This window comes from Arvicanthis niloticus, chromosome 21 (assembly GCF_011762505.2).
Source record: "Arvicanthis niloticus isolate mArvNil1 chromosome 21, mArvNil1.pat.X, whole genome shotgun sequence".
Lineage (NCBI taxonomy): Eukaryota > Metazoa > Chordata > Mammalia > Rodentia > Muridae > Arvicanthis > Arvicanthis niloticus.
Genome location: NC_047678.1, coordinates 22,183,173 through 22,202,064, shown reverse-complemented (window position 1 = coordinate 22,202,064; position 18,892 = coordinate 22,183,173). Strand labels below are relative to the sequence as shown.

Below are 18,892 nucleotides of genomic sequence, written 5' to 3'. Positions count from 1 at the left end.
TCTTACCTACCACCCAGCAGAGCAAGTCACTGTTTCTCTGTGCCCCTTTTTAATGCCTACACTGGAAAGTAAGGGGCCCTTACGACATTTTGCAGACATGTGGGTGGACTGGCCTTGGCTTCTGGTCCAGATTTCCTCTTCCAGCAGTAAGACCTTTCTGGCTTGTGGAAGCCCTGCCTGCTGCAATGCCATCCACTTCCTGGTCTTTAGTCCCTTCATGGAGCTGGTCAGCATCTTCTAACCTGATAGAGTTCCTGTCATATAACTGGAGACAAGTTAAGTAATTGTAATCATCACTGTAATTACCACTGAACATGAGAAGACAACACCACCTGTGTGGTACAAAAAAAAAAAAAAAAAAGAAACAACAACAACAAAAAAAAAAAACAGAAGAGGAATTTAAAAATCCTTGGGAGAGAAGGCACCCACCCCATGCTCCCTTGACTCTGTGTTTCCCTTTGTTCTGCCTCAGAGGTCAGTGCACCCCTGGCTTCTCAACCAAGAAGAGCTGGCCATGACAAGTTGTCACTTCCTTGCCCAGGGTGGCTCTTCTAGAAGGCCCAGCCACCTGCTGAGATGGAGGGAGTAGTGGTGACAGGCCAAGCTCCATGTTCAGTGAGGCCCCAACAGTACAAGGTGGCAGAAGGGCTCCAGGCTGCCCGCCAGTGGACCTGGCACTGCCACTTTACATGCAAGAGGAAGCAGCTCAACAGCTGTCGCTGACAGCCCCTGGGGTCTGCTCTAGACTTGGCAGAGGAGGACACTTGCAGACTCCCAAATCATCTCTTTGAAATTCAGAACTACACCTTTATCCCTAACCCCTCTGAAACAAACAAAAGATAAGCAAGCCCAAGTCCCTTTACTTATGGACTCTTTTTACCTAGACTTCTCTGTTTCCGAGTCTTGCACACATATACTGATAAGTTCTCACATGAATCTCTCTCTCTCTCTCTCTCTCTCTCTCTCTCTCTCTATATATATATATATATATATATATATATATATATATATATATATATATTATATACACACACACACACACACACACACACACACACACACACACACATCTCATTCTCCCTCTCTTTATGTGTGTGTCTGACATACAAACACACACACACACACACCTCCTGTTCACTCCTACCTCACTTAACTCAGGTGTTGTCCACACTGTGTTTTGAGGCAGGGTCTGCTATTGGACTTGAGCCCACCAAGTAGGCTAGGCTGGCTGACCGTGAGCCCCAGGTACATGCCTGTGTCCAGCATTGGGATTACAACTGCTGGCCACCACGTCTGGCCTTCTTTATATTGGTTCTGGGGATCAAACTTGGGTCCTCATGGTTGCGAGGCAAGCACTTTACTGACTGAGCTATCTCCCTGACCCAAGTCAAGTGTTTTGAAAAGGTGAATGCCCTTTCCCTCTGGAGAAGTTGGTCTATCTCAAGATGTGCCAACAATCTTTCCTTCAAGGATAGCACAGAACAAGGCTCTCTGAGCTACCACCCACTGACATTTATGTATTTGGCAGTGACTGGTTCATCAGATGATTCCACCTCTCTTCTCTGCCACGGTACCATATTGCTAAAGCCAGTGAATGCATCTGTGTTCTGGGGGATTGTGAGGACAGAGCATCCCTTGCAGGGCAGCCTAAGCCTGCCCTCCAGGTATTTGTCATGTTTCTGGCATTTGAGCTGAGGACATCTCCCACCACAAAAGCCTGTCAGAATACACAGGGGAAATCAGGACTGTCTTCCTTGCAGAAAGTTGGACATGTGCCGGGGGAAGGTCTGGACCTTATTTCTCCCAGCCCTGGAGAGGAAGCCAGATAAAAATGTATTTTGCTGCTTACTGTTGCTTCTCCCCCATCCTGTAGATGAACCATTTATACACTTAACAGGCATTTTTGCTGAACTTCACTATAGATGTCAGTGATTTGAATGGATTGTAAGCGTGTTCAATATAAAAGTTAGCCTCCTACAGCTGAAGAATGAGTCCTGGGAGGAAAGAAGGTAGGGTCTATTGCCCCTTGGTATAGCTTCCATTGTCTGGTTCCCTAGGTTTCAGGGACTATGGAGTGATTCCCTGTTCAGGCATGGAACAGTGTTGTGTGGTGAGATATGCTGTTTAGCATGATGGGTGGAAAAAGGTCACACATGTCCTAAGAAGTGATGTGTTTGGGTTTTGTGGCAGCTTTGACACAGATTACATTAACACATAAAGTTAGTGTAGGTGTAGGTGCAGGACAAGCCAAACTGCCTTGCCTTCTTTCTCACCCTTACCACTCTCTGTTTCCTTCTGAGGAATCACTGGCCTCAGCTAGGCTGGACTGCTTTAGCCCTTTCCTGCATTCTGTCTGGATTTCCCTTCAGCAGCAAGTTTGTCTGGCCAGTGCTCTCTAGAGCTGAGCACAATAGAAACAATAGCTAGCACACAGTGAGAACAATAGTTGATACGCAGGCAGTATGCCATCAGATGTCCATGAACAGTAGCCCCTTAGTGCACAGAATGACAAGGCTGTCCAGGATCTCAGTGGGGTTGGTTACTTTCCCTGGTCATATAGGTAGAAAAGGCCAGCACTTGTGTTGAAACTAGTGTTACCCATTTTTCAGAACCCCCACAGCTAACCACGGTTCTCACCATCCTCATTTTTTGAGTTTATTTCCCAGTCTGCCTCCTAATTATCCCATAAGCATTGATAGCAGTTTGTAGCCTCATTGGGTGGGCTCTTCTCTGAGACCCCAGATCCTCCTCTAGCAAGGTCCAGCAAATGCAGGTGTGGTTTGCTCATTCACTGGCTAAGTAGCGGTGAAGATGACTTTAGCTCTTAGGCTAGCAGCGCTGGCCAGGTCTAGAAGTCATATAAGGGCCAAATAGAGAACTAAGTTAGATACATCTAAATGGCACTCAAGACAGAAAGGAGAAAACAAAACCAAAACAAAACAAACAAGCAAACAAAACCAGATCAGCGCTTTAGAAACAGGATCTCTAATTGCCTAGATCCTGGCCTCAGCTGAAGGGCAGCTGGAGTGACCACCATACAAACAGGCTAAGGGCTCCTCATACCCAATGTAGCCTATGGCTATAAGCAGGGCAAGAACATGGAGCTGGGGAAACCTTTCCTCAGAAATGAAGCAGAATATGAGCAGTGGCAGAGGTGCAGCCAGTGCAGCCAAAAAGCCAGGACTTTTTAGGGTCCCCAGAGAGTATGCCCCAGAGATCCTTAGGGCTCATTGTATTTCCCTGGGAAATCATATCATTTGGAGAGAGACCCAACTTGGATATGTCCAATCAAGATGTAAGTGACAGTCACCTCTAATTGATATGAGTGCCCATCCAAGTATACCTCATGCCATGAGTGCCAAGTCCTCTGTTTAACTTGAACACCTCTAACACCAAACCTGTGGTGTTTGCATTGATGTGAGACAGCGACAACCATAACTTGCATCTCCAGTAACCAATCTCTTGGGGTTCTAGTGAGTTTAGAATGGTTTTTGCTCTCCCCTCCCAACACCTTACCAGCACTGATGGGAAAATCAATGCCAGGAATCAGAATGGGATGGTGAAATCTCGTTACTGCCATTCCCTTCATGTGTGGAATCTCCACGAGGCCTTGCTGATCCCCCATAGCTCCTCTAAATGTACTACTGTCAATGTGTATTGCTTGTGGGTCAAGGAATTGCTTGGCTGTCCTGATTCACAAGCCGGGGGGTGCACAGGGTATGGTGTAGAATAAGATGCATACTTGTTTCTTTTTACTTTTATGAACCAACTTGGTTTGGTTTCACCTTCTTCTAGGGAGGGAAGATCCCTGTGAGATGGACAGCTCCAGAGGCCATCGCCTACCGCAAGTTTACATCAGCCAGCGACGTCTGGAGCTACGGGATTGTCATGTGGGAAGTAATGTCATTTGGAGAGAGACCTTACTGGGATATGTCCAATCAAGATGTAAGTATCAGCCACACCTAACTGACATGAACACCCATCCAAGTGTACATACCTCATGCTGTGAGTTCCAAGGCCTCTTCCCTTCTAACTTGAAGAGAGGGAAGAACCTCATAACCCTGAACTTGAAATCAGTCAGGGATGTAGAGACATTTGCCATGGATATCTGAAGTGATCAGAGATCCCTGCATGGAACACACCAGGGCTACCAACCACAAAGTCTATAAAGGCAGCAGGATTTTTCTGATTAGCCACGAGCCATGACTAGACCCTACCTAAACTAAGCGAGAAATTCTACAGCAGTTCCTAGCCAATGTATCATGTTTCTTTCTCATGTGTGTGAATGGAGATCAGGTTGGGTGGGGGTGGGGGGCTCTGGTCTGAAAGTCACAGCCTGAGTCCTCATCCTGTTCTGGCTGTGACAGTTGTGTTGCTCTAAGCAAGTTATAGTTCCTGAGACATTGCCGTTAGTTTAAAGAGAGGGAGTGTAAGGAACCTTTCTTCCCCAAGAACCGAGCCTTGGTGAACCTGTGCTAATATCAGCAAAGAGGGCACGAAGAAAGCTTCCCAAAGGTGGTCAACTTCAGGCTGGCTACAGGAGTAGGGCCCTGTCTATGGGAGGGGGTTGTCATCAACCTCTCTCCAGGCTGCCCTCCCTGAAGAGGCTCTCCTCCACTTCACTCTCCCCAGTTCAGGGTCAAGTAGGTACCACCTGCCTCCTGCTCACTAATGGGAAATACTCATTTGGGGACAGCCACGAACTCCACCCAGAATTTGAGGGAGGGACTTTACTCACGTTCCAGAGATGTGACAGTCACTTCCTGTAATACCTGAAAACACTTGGAATTTTCTACAGGTTCCTGGATCCAATACACACACACACACACACACACACACACACACACACACACACACACACACACCATCTCTGGGCTCATGTGAACAGAAGGAGTCACTCTTCTATCTCAGCATTTTGGTTTGGCTCTAGGATGTTTACTTACACTGGACTTTTGGAGGTATTCAAAAGAGTAATAGCAGCCCATGCAGCCGGCTCAGGTGGAGTTGCTGAGGGGAAGGAAGAAGCCGTTAGCAGTGCTATAAGTGGAGGCATTTTTGAAGATGGTCTTTCTGGATGGGAGTAACAAAAGATTTGGGATTATTTGGGTCTGATAAGATGCCAATAAAAACCTTGCCTGGATTTTAATGCCACTTTTGGCCTGGGCTATCCTCCTAGACCACTCCTCTCCTATGTTTCCCATGCCCATCGTACTTCATCTTCCCACCTTCGTGGGGCCAGTTCTTATCTTCCCAAGGTTCTTAGCTGGAAGAGGCAGAGCTATCCCCAGAGTAGATCCAATTTACTCAGTCCCGATAATCACGCTGTAAGTGCATCTATGCCCCGGAAGCCTCAGAGGCATTCCTTGGCATGTGAAAACAGCTCACCTAGTCTTCGTGGATTTTCTCTGAAGACTGAGAGGGGTGGTAGTTTTCCAGCAAAATTATGAGAAGAAGATCTGAGATGACTGTGGGACAGTACTCGGTGCTGGTGTGTGCAGGGTGTTTTAGTTCAGAGCAGATGAGATGACTGCATCCTTCACCAGGTCCTGATGGCATCCATGTGGCATCCAGGTCCTCTATTATCTGTGATTAGCCACGCCTCGACTCTGCTCCTGTAGTGTGTCCAATCAGTAAGCGATGGAGCTGACAGCAACTCGGCTGCTCTTATGAAATCGGCTGCACACATTTTCCATCTATAGTGTCTAAGTGAGAAATGCTAGCCAGACACTGCAGACCCATCTTGTCCCCACCCAGAGACCCTAATCCGATAAAGAACAATTCAGCTCACCTAGAATGGATTACAAAACAGACAGGCGAGATTTGACACTTAAGATATTCTCGGGCAATGCTTTCAGTTGTGCTGAGAACAAATAGAATTTCTGACACTGGATTTCAAGAATTCCCAAAACATTCATTCAACACAGTTAACTCATGCTAATGGTGACTAAGCCTTGCACTTGCTGATTCCATTCTTGAGGGGTTTACGGTCCAGTGGCATATACTGAGGGTTTGGGGAGCATTTAGGAGGAGGGGGCGGCTTCCTGGATGTTTGATATTTGAGTGGGGACAGAGAGGAAATGTGAACATCTGCACCATAGCCGATAATTCTCATTTTTTGTTGTACTTTTCCAAAATAAAGTCCCTAAACCTCGTCCCAAGTGCAGTCCTCTTCCTAATGGGAACAGGAGGTGACATCATGCTCATTTAAAAATCCCGTGGGACCTGGCCTGGGAGAGAGACAGGAGGGGCTCCCAGCAGCTGGGCTGCAGTCACACTCATCAGAAAGCATAGAGGTGGTGGCTGTGAAGGATTTTATAGATGACAATTGAAAAGGCTTTAAGGGAGAGAATTGCAGAGGCAAGTCGGAGTGCTGGTAATTGGGCTTCTGGAGCCCAGGAAGGTCTTTGAACATGTACAGAGAGTTTGTCAGCCAGAGAGAGCAACTTGGAACTTCTGCTGCTTGGATCTGATTGACAGAGATAATGAGAGTGGCAGTGTCTGTGGAGAGGAGCTGCGGCTCCATTGAAACATCAGAGCTCGACTTAACCCACTCTGCCCTGGTTCCTCCAGTGTTCCTCGCTCCTCCACTTCACTCTCCCCAGTCCGGGGTCGAGTAGGTACCACCTGCCTCCTGCTCACTAATGGGAAATACTCATTTGGGGACAGCCAGAACTCAAGTCACAATTTGAGGGAGGGACTTTAGTCACTTTCCAGAGATGTGACAGTCATTTCCATAGTACCTGAAAACACTTGGAATTTTCTTCAGGTTCCTGGATCCAATCCACACTCCACCCCTGACACACACACACACACACACACACACACACACACACACACACACACCATCTCTGGGCTCATGTGAATGGAAGGAATCACTCTTCTATCTCAGCATTTTGGTTTGGCTCTAGGATGTTTACTTACACTGGATTTTCGGAGATATTCAAAAGAGTTATAGCAGCCTATGCAGCTGGCTCAGGTGGAGTTGCCTGGATTGTTTCTCATACCTACCCTAGCACCTTTCTCTCTTCCTCTTTCTTTCCCTTAGAAGTGCCATCCGAGCTTGCTCTAGTATCTGTCTGTTCCCTCTTTTTTTTTTTTTTTTTGAGGCAGGCTTTCTCTGTGTAGTCCAGAACTGGCTTTGTAAACCAGGCTGGTTGCAAGTGCCACTCTTCTTATTATTCATAAACCTCACCCTACTGTGAACTAAGGAAGGGACCTAGAATTCCTTCCAACTGATATTCACTCCTGCTAATACCAGGCAGAATACCCTGGGCCCTGGCCTTAGGCTGAGTCTTCCCATGAAACCCAAATGTGGTCACATGTATCCTGGTCAGATGTGTTGACTGAAAGTGTTTCTCCATTCCAACTCTCCACATCTGTGAGGCAGGTGTGACAAAGAATGATCTCAAAGTCCTGACAGAGTTCTAACATTGTCTTTGATTTAATGATATTTTAATAATAACCATGAGTGTTATACACTCCAAAATTTGGAAAAGCTCTAGATCCTTAAAAAGAGAATAAACGTCTCCCAAGTGAAATCATGTTAAAGATGAGGACTGACTGGCAGGTGAGCACTTCTCAAATCCCGGTGGATGACCAAGGCATTTTTTTCTTTGAGGTTGAGAATTGTGTTCCTCAGCTTTCCGTTTCTGTAACAAAATACCTGAGAAAAACTTTTTTTAAAAGAGAAAAAGTGGGTTGTGGGTTTTTTTTTGTTTTGTTTTGTTTTGTTTGTTTTGCTCTTAAAGATGTCACTGACAGTTGGCTGACTTCATGGCTTTCAGGACTCTGAAATGGGATATCAGGGTGGTGAGGCCTTGGCAGAGGAAGACGGTCATCAACTAGCTGAGTCAGGAAGCAAAAAGGAAGAGGAAAAGAAGGCAGGTTGCCAACACCCCATTCAACGTCATGGCTTCAGTGATGCTCTCTTTCTCAAGCTAGGTCACACTTCCTGAAGGTTACACCATCTCCTAGCACCAAAGTCTACTGAATAAGCCTTGTACACATGGCCTGTGCGGACATATCTAAATCATAAGGGTGTTACAGTTTGAGTGTGAAATTCCCGTCCTACGTTCATGTGTCTTCACACTTGGTTTCCAGCTGGAGATGCTGTTCTTGGAGAGTGTGGAACCTTTAGGAGCTGAGGCCCAGCCAGAGGAAGCAGCTCACTGGCAAACAGGCCTTGAGGATTATGGGCACCCTCCCTTCTGGTCCAAGGCATCTGCTTCCTGGGTGGTACCATGTAATAAGTAACAGCTGATCTTGACCTCTGCCGTGCCTTCCCAGCCACAGTAGAACATAACTCCATGAACCTGTGAGCCAAAATAGATCCTCCCTGCCTTAAGTTGCTTCTGTCCACTCATAGCCGTGAGAAATGTGACTAGTACAAAGGATAAAGACTTCAGAGGTCTCAGTGCTTGGGTATCAGCTTGAATAATAGCAACAGGTCATCTAGAAGAAAGAGCTGATGGAGTGAAGTTACTCCCACTTTGTAAACATGAATATAAGAAGAGATCCCATGGTTGTCCTTTACAGAAAAAGGTGAGAAATGGGATATGGTCACAATGTGTGCTTACTGTGTGCTTGATGATCCCAAATACTACCTTCCTACTCTTCCCAAATGGCAGTAGCAGCTCCCTACTTGCAGGGAAGCTATCCACTAGAGAAGAGGTATAGTAACAACACCCTCCATGCAATGAGGACTTTTCTGTCAGTCATCTGTATAGCACTTAGCATGTACCCCTTCACTGTGTCATCTGGTCTTTCAAATAGCCCACTGTGCAGTTTACAATCCATTGATCATCCTTAGACGTCATAGATTAAAAAAAAAAAAAAAAACAACAACAAAAAAAAAAAAAAAAAGCAGGTTTTGCATCTGGGATCCACTAGCCTACACCTCCAATCCCTATGTAGTATTGTCACCAACTCAGCCACTTTGCTCCTGGCTGACTTTTCTGAGGAGCAAGAGCTAGTGACATTTTGATATCCTCTTCAAAAGGAGGTTAGCATGCCAAACAAACAGAGGAAATGCCAAAGCAAACACCGGGGCATGTATCAACAAGTTGGCATTGCTTAGGTCTAAAGCTCATGGGTAGAAGAGTTGGCACATATGTGGGTGGCCCCCGTCCTCTTGATGCCCTCTCTGGAGTGCTTGGGTCCCTAGTGTAAGTGCATTGCTCCTGCACTAGTGTTCCTCTGGGTCAGGGAGGGGAGTTGATTTGCTTGTGGGAAAAATTAGTTTGTAAAGCAGTGCCAGGAGTTTAGGGGGAACACGAACGGCTTCTGCTGCCTTGCATAGAGTACTTTGGAATCCCCAAATCCATGAGACTAGGGACCTGGACTCTAGCCCCTCCTGCTGGCCTTATCAAGCTTGGCCTTAAGTGACCCAGACAAAGCTCCTCTGAACACTCAGAGGACAATCCCACTTGTCACCACCATTTGGAGACTCCATGCCCCTCTGGAGTCTGGTTGCTTGGAAGGAGTTAGGAAAGGGCATCTGTCAATGAGCCAGGTTAATGGGACCAATGCCCAGTTACTGTTCTGATGGATTTCTTAGCTCCACCCTGCTTCAGCCCATGAATAAATACCTCAAGGGCGCTAGCTGAGTGCTGTGGCCTAGGGTTAGATTATAGCAGCTGCCTCGGAGACACCTTAAAGGCAGGCATCCTGCGTGCTTTCGTTGTAGCCTATCACCATAGGTCTCACACACGGCATTTCATTGATTATCTCTCCATTTTTCTCTCATGGGGAAAATAGGATCACAATGTCCTCCAAAGAGGGTAGAAGGGAATTTGACTGACAGCACTCTGGAGATAAAAATTAGTCAGTACAGTACACTCTTCAAAAGAGACTGTTCCCGGTCACCCACCATTTTATGTAGTAGTGATACTATTGTAAAGCACATGCTCACGTTTCACCTTATGGATGGAAAAATAATACACTTATTATCTCTGATAACCTCAGTTAATATTATCTCATGTCCTATGGACCATCCATACAAATTGCAGAAATCTAAGCTGATGGAGGATGTTCACTTTTTGACCAATTTACAAGGTCAGAAAGAAAAGAGTAATCAGTTGAAATGAATCTGATTTTTTTTTTTTTTTGTAAGTTGAGGTTAAAAAAAAATAATACCAGAAAATTACAGAACTCCAAATGATTTTCTTTGTTGTTTAAGGTGCTTCACCTGTTTAATATAAAATCAATTCACAATTATTACAGACAATAAAATACAAACAAGCAAGAAGAAAAACATAAAGAACATCCATGTTCCTCCCTGCCCAGAGGTGACTGCAATTTGCCCTAGAGTGTATATCCAACCAAGACCCCTGTGTGTGTGTGTGTGTGTGTGTGTGTGTATCTGCTGGGATCTATTTTGCTATGACATTTTTTTTATGAAAGCATGACTGTGCTGTACAGTTACACATCCTCACCCTTGTGCCTGCCTGTGTAGTGTGTGTGTGTGTGTGTGTGTGTGTGTGTGTGTGTGTGCTCATTTCCACTTCAGTGGCTACACCACTTTAAAGGCTGCTTAGATTCCAGCTTTCTGTTGTTCTTTGAGTGTGCTCTTATACAATCACATGCTTAGAACTTGGGTCATTTATGATTTATTTTCTAATACAAAAGTGAAGAACAGACACAATCGACTTACATGATTTGAGAATTAAGAAGTACAGTGTTGGAGCTGAAAAGATGGCTCAGCAAGTTAAGAGCACTGGAAGTGATTCCAGCGGTCCTGAGTTCAATTCCCAGCAACCACATGGTGGCTCACAACCATCTATAGGGGGAATCTGATGCTCTCTTCTGGCATGTGGATGTTTATGCAGCACTCTTTACCACCAAGCCATTTCTCTAGCTCCACCTACTCGTTTTCAAAACCTATTTAAATATTTTAATTGTATTTTGTATGTTTACTTGTCTGTGTGTGCACCACAGGCAGGCAGTACTGGAAGAGTCTAGAAGAGGGGGTAAGATCCCATAGGAGTGGGATTGGAAAATGTTGTGAGCTGCCTGATGTGGCCACTGGCAAACAGTGGGTCTTCTGCAAGAGCAGCAAGTGCTCTTAACCAATGAGCTATCATTCTAGCCTGTTGACCCTTCTATTCTTAATACTTACAGAGACCCAGTTGTATCAGGCCCTGGACCAAGTACAGGAGACCTGAAGGGATAAGATCTGGTCTTTACTTCCTAGGTAGGGAAACCAAGATCTCAGAAGATCCTATGACAGGAAATATGTGGTGACCAATGAGAGCACCTGGGTCAACCTGGCTGGAGAACACCCCGTCTTTGGGGCTAATATTCTAATGACTAGCTAGTAGGACATTTCCTAGTCACAGTGATCCTTTTGTACCAATACAGGTCATCAATGCCATTGAACAGGACTACCGGCTGCCCCCTCCCATGGACTGCCCAGCTGCCCTGCACCAGCTCATGCTGGACTGTTGGCAGAAGGACCGCAATAGCCGGCCCCGTTTTGCAGAGATCGTCAACACCCTGGATAAGATGATCCGGAACCCAGCTAGTCTCAAGACTGTGGCAACCATCACCGCTGTGTGAGTCTAGTGGAGCAGAGCAATGCCTAGATGTGGTGGTTCTCATGATGAGGGGCAGAGCTGGCAGCCTTTGTTCTGTCCAGGACAAAGTTGGAGTGGCACAGACTGTTTACCAATGGAAGACATTTGCAGATTTTTGTCTTCTTTGTATCCTCTCCACCTGTAAAATATATTCTATTGTGTCCATTGTGGATAGACATGCAGAGACCTGGTCTGGTTTCCACCATCTGTTGGCAGACAGTGGACTCAACACTGGCCTCTGTGTTAGTGGACTGTATCTAATATGATCAGTGATGCACTTGATCTTGTTTCTAAGGAGGCATCTTTTTGTTAACTGCATTGGTTGTCTAGGCTTGGAGTTTGGGCCAACAGTTAGATAGGCTAAGGCTTTGATTCCTGAGGGACAAAGAAATAAAATGCAGGTTCATTTGATATGAATGGATGCACAAAATAGCTGTCAGCTACATCTGCTGTGATTTCCTTACATATATTTGTCTTTATCTTTTTTAAAAAAAAAATAAGATTGAGATTTTAGTGGCTGATATGGCAGAGTCCTATACAGAACACCCAGCGTACATACCTCCATTTGCAGCAGAGAGGTATCTGGTGGTGCTATTACAGATGAGACATGAAGGGCCAGAGCATGTTGACTAGATGACCATGGAGATGAGGACAAAGGGCAAGCACTCAGCCTGTAAAGAGAGTCAGTGGCTTAGGGCCAGTCAGTTTCTAAGCATGAAGTTGTGGAAGCTGGCTAGGTGGGAAGAAACCAGGTCACTCAGCATCCACTGAGCCTATCAGGCATTATCTTGATTTTCAGAACAATGAGCACCTATCTATTGAAGGGTTTGTCCTATTAGAGAGGAGGAGAGGTTTGGGTACGATAATTGTACCTGGCTGCAATGTGGACCCTAAAAAGGAGAGTACAATAATCACCAAAGAGAAGAAAGTGTCTTAAATCGGGCAATGGACATGCAGAGATACAGGATGTAAACTCATATGGCCCAGAGGGTAATTGGATGTGAAGCTGGAGTGACATCAAGACAGCTGTTGTGAACATGGCTTGTTCAGTTATCCACACATCTACCTTGAGTCTGTACAGCAAAGGACAGTCATTGCTGGGTGGCTACTCCACTCCATGCTTTTCAAATAGCAAGAAAAAAGAAAACAGTTGCCAATAGATTTGGCAAGGTTTCGGTGAATTGTATGTATCTTTTATAGGATCACATCTTTGGGTGGGGAAGTCACTTAGATTTCAGTTGATAAAGGAGTCACTGGCTCCCCTCCCCCTGTAACTAAATATCATACAAATCAGTTTGTGTTGTTGACTGACCTGTGACAATACTCAGAAATAAAGAACTGGCACCTCAGCTTTGGATATGGTGCCAGGAAGGAAGGGAAGGGTCAGGAAGGAGTGTCACCTCTCTGCAGCTGTGGGGTCACCTGTTCTTCTGTCTCACCAGGCCTTCCCAACCCCTGCTTGACCGCTCTATCCCAGACTTCACGGCCTTTACCACCGTGGATGACTGGCTAAGTGCCATCAAAATGGTCCAGTACAGGGACAGCTTCCTCACCGCTGGATTCACCTCCCTCCAGCTGGTCACCCAGATGACATCAGAGTAAGTGATGAGACTCTCCTTTGTCCAGCCCAAAGCTAGGTGTTAAGCCTCTTTTCCTGCTACTGAACATGCTGTGGGTGAATGAGCCTTCTCTGTGTAGAACCAGCCTTATGGGGCTGTACTTTGGTAAGATGAAGTTTGGAGATAGAGGTAGACTGAGGGGGCTGGTAGAGCTCTATTCTGGACCCCAGATGAGTTCCTCATAGTCACTCCATATGTGATTTGTCTAATAATCGAGGTTCTCCCCATTTAAGGTTATAGCCTCAGCCCATCAAAGAGCACATCCAGATAGGAAGGAAGGACACAGCAGCCAGCACTGGTGACTTAGTTGCAAGCAGGGTACTGCACTGATGCAGCAACGGCCAAGCTGTGTGGAGCTTCATCCTCACACTTGGACAACCCTTGTAAATACACACACATTTTCATCTTCCCCACTCCCCCGCTCATTATTTACCAGTCTGCTCCTCCCGCAAGAGTGTCGAGGAATACACAAAGTAAAATTATTCAAATAAGACGAGAGCTAGACAGTTTCCTAAAGATTCGCGTGCTCCATAATTTCCCTGAGAATGTTCCGAGCAGCATCAGCTGTGGGAAATGTTAATAGGTTCTCCTTGGAAAAGAGGTCCCACGGTCAAATAAATTTGGGAAATGCTGCACACTTTATCACCCTTGTGAAGATTCGCTGTTCATATTAGCATTAGAAAGGCCATGAGAAATCCTGAAATAAAGAATCCCATTTCAAATTATTAAATACCATAGAACCATAGTTTTGAGGGACAGGTTTTTATGGAACTGCAGTTTGGGAAATATTTGTCTAGTTCCAATCTTTCTATTCAGCAGATTCTGAAATAGTATGACACACGAGGCGAGATGGGACACAAAGCTGCTTTTCTGGCTGCTGGTTCAATGTACATCTACCTCAGGACCCAGGGCGGTCCCAGCCTTTGCTGGTCACTAGACTAGTCTGGGAAGCTTTAAGAAGTACTGAAGTCTTAGCCTGGGGATGAATCTTTGCCAGTAGAGTCCATGCCTCACAGGCATCAAGCCTGGGGTTCACCCTCTAGCATTGTGTAAACTGGAGATGGCAGTGCATGTCTGCACTTGGGAGGTAGAGGGATCAGAAATTCAAGGTTATCTTCAGTTACCATATCAAGTTCAAGGCCAGCCTGGGCTACAAAATACCAAAGTACTGATGCCACCTGCAGGCTTCTGGTTAATTGCTATGAGTCAGAAAAGCAGGGTTTATGGGAGTTCAGTATTCCTTAGGTGATTCTGATGTGTGACAGAAATGAGGAAACACAGGAAAGACCCGGTTCAGATTTTTGCCTTTTGCCTTCTGTACTCAAAGAAGTTCAAACAATTCAAGCCAGCAAATCAAAAATCAAACCTTCCACACACACACACACACAAACACACACACACACACACACACACACACACACACACACACACACACACACACACAAACACACGAAGCACCTGAGCTGCAGTATGTTCTAACAACATCCGAGTGGATTCTGGTAGCTTATGACAGAGGACTCAGTAGTCCAGCAGGCAGCTGACAAATGTTAACTGATCACCTGCTAAATCTTAGGCATAGTACTTGACTTTTTTATTTTATGGTCAGGCCAGTTGCTGCATCCAGGAAAAAAGGGTGGAGACCTCTCCTAGCTTCTCACCACAAAGCAGACAGACAGATTCCAGACACTGGCTGCTTCCAGCCTACGCCTGGAGTCATGCTCTATCACTGTGAGGTTTACTCTTATCAGAAATGATAAAGTCTGTTTTTCTCCAGGGCGATGGTTTGAATGTGCATCTCCATTTGATTTTACTAAATAGCAGTACATGTTTTTATAAAAGCACCATTTCCTAGCAATCCCTAAAAAAAAAGACAGCCCTACACATTTTGAACAGTTGCCAAAAGTACAGAACAAAACTTAAAGAAATAAAGTTTAAAATGAACCAGCCTCTTCATCCTGCAGAGCCTAGAAGGATGTCCCTGGGTGACCAGAGGGCTTATGTATGTGTTTATGAAGACACGGCTACTCTAGTTTGCCCACTCTCATCTGCCAGAGTCTTTTTAATTTTTTAGCATATTTCTCCCCCTTCCCTCAATAACTGAATGAGTCAAATAAAGCTGTTCCTCCAGTCTGGGGAAAGTCACAGAAAAAGGAACAAGAAGATTAAAAGGAAAGTTAAACTGAAAATTAAGGGATTTAGTTCAAAGTAAAACACAGCCACACAGTACTGGAGCAATTCAGTTTGTTTCTTGAAAGATGAGAAATGGGGTAAGAAAGAAAATGAGCAACTGCATAAAATAGATGGTGGGGCAATTTGTGAATTCAAAATTCATGCATGCTTCCCCGAAGTTTTTGCTATAAAAGACATGGGCAATTTGCCTATCTCAAGCAGCTGCAGCCTTGGAGAGATTGACTACAGCTAAAGTGGGGTGGGGGAGGGGGCGTGAGGGCCAAGGCATTGTGCATACAGACCCAGCCTGGTCTATAAGGGAGTGCAGTGTACAAAGGGCCGGGGAATATGGAAGAAATGAGACCACAGAAGAGTTTGAGAGGAGGCCCATTAGGGAGGCTGGGAACCATTTAAATCGCACTTCTCTCTGCTTACCTGCTCTGTGATATCCAGTGCATTGCTTCTTTGAATGACACTTGTCTTGTCTGAGAAGGCACATATAAGTATAGTACCTGTGTCATTGGTTTGTAGAGAGACAAATGGAAGAGTGTGCTCTAACAAGCATGCTTTTGGCCCATCATTTACATATAGGAAAACCGATTGCTGTTACACTTAATATTTGTGACTCTGCAGTATTCTCTCAGTGAAACATATTCCTGTAGGATAGTATATCAGCCCAGTACTTTATACTGTTATCAGCTAAGGAAAGATGCATGGGTCTCCTTGAGGTCAGACTTAAGCCGTGAACTTGTTCGGATTAGTTCTCACAGCCCACAGACGAATCCTATCTGAACCTCTATCCCAGCCATGTTCTTTGGCTTTCCCACTTGGGCAGCTATTTTAAAGTTATTTTAAGATCACCCTTCTTAAAAATGCATGGCATTAAAATTCAAACAGAGTCAGAGATTGGAAGCTTGAAGGGAAACATCAGAAGGCCAGGCAATCCCCACAGCTTTTCAACCTCAGTGGGTGTTCACTAATTTAAGCAGAAAGCCCCACGGAATAACCAAAGTGCCATAGACTATGCACTTGGAGAGTCAGACACGGAGGAGAGGAAAATTCCAGTCTGCCCAAGGGTCATGGCCACTAGGAAGGGACTGCTTCTGGATCCACTGGTGAGGAATAAGGCGTAGCACATGCAGATTGTGGCGAGCAGGAGAGGTGAGGGTTACTGCGTAGAAAAAGCTGAGTTTAAGCAGGATAATATTGTGACTGCTGGGGAGAGAGAACTGTGCTTGCTGTGCAAGCGTGGGGACCTGAGCTTCTCTCCAGATCATTGTAAAAGATGCTGGGTGAGATGGCATTGGCTTATAATCCTAGTACAGGGGAGGTGGAAACAGGTTGGTCCCTTAGCTTCATTGGCCAGCCAGACTGTCATTATTAGCATTCCCCAGGTCAGTGAGAGATGATGTCACAAAAACATACAAAAAAAAAACAAAAAAACAAAAAAACAAAAAAAACCCAAGATGTATGATAACTAAGGAATAACACTCAAAACTGGCCTGTGGTCTCTGGTCTCCTCTGGCCTCTGGCCTCCATATGCATGCGCATATATGCGTGTACATGACACTCTCACTAAAGACTCACACACATTCAAACATCTACAAAATAGATGACACTATGTAGCCACATACTCATAAATACTTGGGCTAAGCTAACTGAAGATTCTGGGATTTTTAGCGCATTTTTCTGCCTACCCTACTGTTTTCAGGAGTGTGTCTTCTGTGATGAGTCGGAACTGTGAAAAGCTGCCCTAGCTCTCACACTGACTTTTTTTTTCCCCCTTCTAGAGACCTCCTGAGAATAGGGGTCACCTTGGCAGGCCATCAGAAGAAGATTCTGAGCAGCATCCACTCGATGAGGGTCCAGATGAACCAGTCACCATCGGTAATGGCATGAGAACTCAGTGTTCACAGGGGAGGAGAGGAATGAAAAGGACCCGGGTCAAAGGAGAACCAGAGGTTGACCACTGTGGAATGTGCCAGAAAGACCAGCTTCTTGGCTGAGAAACAACTTCCCATCTGTGAAGAATGAACTGGACCTGTTGCCCAAGGGCGACCGCCATTTCTCAGCAACGGAAGTGTGTAGATGCCATGGGAAACCAAACGCGTAATGATAAAGACAGAGAAAGGTGATGCTAAACAGAAGTGAAGCTGAAACCGTATGAATTGGGAACCAAGGTGAACTCAGTTCCCGTCAGAGAGGGACTGGAGTTACCTGTCTGCAGGAAGAAAGGAAGGAGGTGAAGGGAAGAGACAGCCCCGGGCTGTGCCATGCTCTCCCTCACCAATGACACTCTTTTCTTTTCTCCTTTCTTACTCCTCCCTCAGAGCCCCTCCTCCCTCCCCCACATCCATTTCCCTTTGCTCATGACTCATGTAGGGAAGTTTCTTCAAATAAAACCCAGCTCCTGAGTCTCCAGATGTCGTCTGTCAGTTGCCAAAGGACTTTGCTGACCACTACTGCATGGGGATCCAACCAATTCAATTAATGTCTTCATATTGAAGAAGAGATGTACCTTCAATTGAAAACCTTGTTTTTCTTTTGTTTGCATTTTCTGCAAAAAGGAAAAAAAAACAAAACCACAAATTGGAAAAAAAATAGAAAAACCTGTTTCCGTGTGCTAACGCACACGTATGTGTGTCTGCGTTATAAAATGACTGTGCTTGTTCGTGACAGATGCAAACAAGAAAAAAGAATTGGGAAAGGTTTTGGCCCTGGGAGGTCTCAAGGGGCTGGAATATGCTGTTGGCCTGGCTTTTTGCTTGGGCCATTGGGAAGAGAAAAGGGGGAGGGAGCCTAAATGAAAGAAAAGAGTCTCTGAAGAGTTTGCAAATTAAGACAGGAAACAGGTGAGTGGTTTGAATTGGATGCAGTGTGGGCCGTTCCTGAATGATGCTGACTGAAGAAGTATTCTTTGATAAGATCTGAAGAAAAGGAGAGGGAAAGGATTTCTGGAGAATGTTCTTCCACATCCCCGGAACCAGCGATTTGAGAGGCAGCAAGGGAAAACTCTCTCTTGCCTGGCCCGTGGACTGGCTGAAGCCGAGTGGCATGGAGGAATGTTTCTGTCCTGTCGGTGTTTCTCTTTGCATTCCTTCCTGTACCTCATTGTTCATTGTTTGATTCGCTTTTGTAAATTCCACCTAACATTTAAATATTTTTAATTTCTCCTTTTACCTTAATCTCCTTGCTAATTTTACCTGTCTAATTAAAAAGAACAGAAGCATGTCTGGGTTTACGTAAGATGTTGTCAGAGTGTGTCCCTGGACTCTGGTCTTAGCTCACACACTGTACTAAGAAGTTTACATCCAAGCTTTAGACTGCTTGTTATTGTTACATCTGTAAATGTACATCGAGAGAGAGAGAGAGAGAGAGAGAGAGAGAGAGAGAGAGAGAGAGAGAGAGAGAGAGAAGCTCTTAGCAGGAATCTTGGTTCCAGACTTGATACATAATTTAGGGCTGTGAGAGCATTTTCCTCTAGGCTTGGGTAACTGATTTGGGAGTATTTAGTTTCATCTCTGTGGTTTG

General features: G+C 45.3%; 1 protein-coding gene across 1 annotated transcript in view; it reads left to right on the top strand.

Annotated features, from left to right (window-relative positions):
* The window catches only part of Ephb1 (EPH receptor B1), a 427,245-nt gene extending 408,638 nt beyond the window's left edge, over nucleotides 1-18,607 (top strand). The window contains exons 13-16 of the mRNA XM_034484387.2: nucleotides 3,796-3,945; nucleotides 11,359-11,552; nucleotides 13,016-13,171; nucleotides 17,152-18,607. Of these exons, the coding sequence (XP_034340278.2) occupies nucleotides 3,796-3,945; nucleotides 11,359-11,552; nucleotides 13,016-13,171; nucleotides 17,152-17,260 (609 nt within the window). The 3' untranslated portion in view covers nucleotides 17,261-18,607. The remainder of the gene's footprint in view (nucleotides 1-3,795; nucleotides 3,946-11,358; nucleotides 11,553-13,015; nucleotides 13,172-17,151) is intronic.
* Nucleotides 18,608-18,892: the final 285 nt, after the last annotated feature.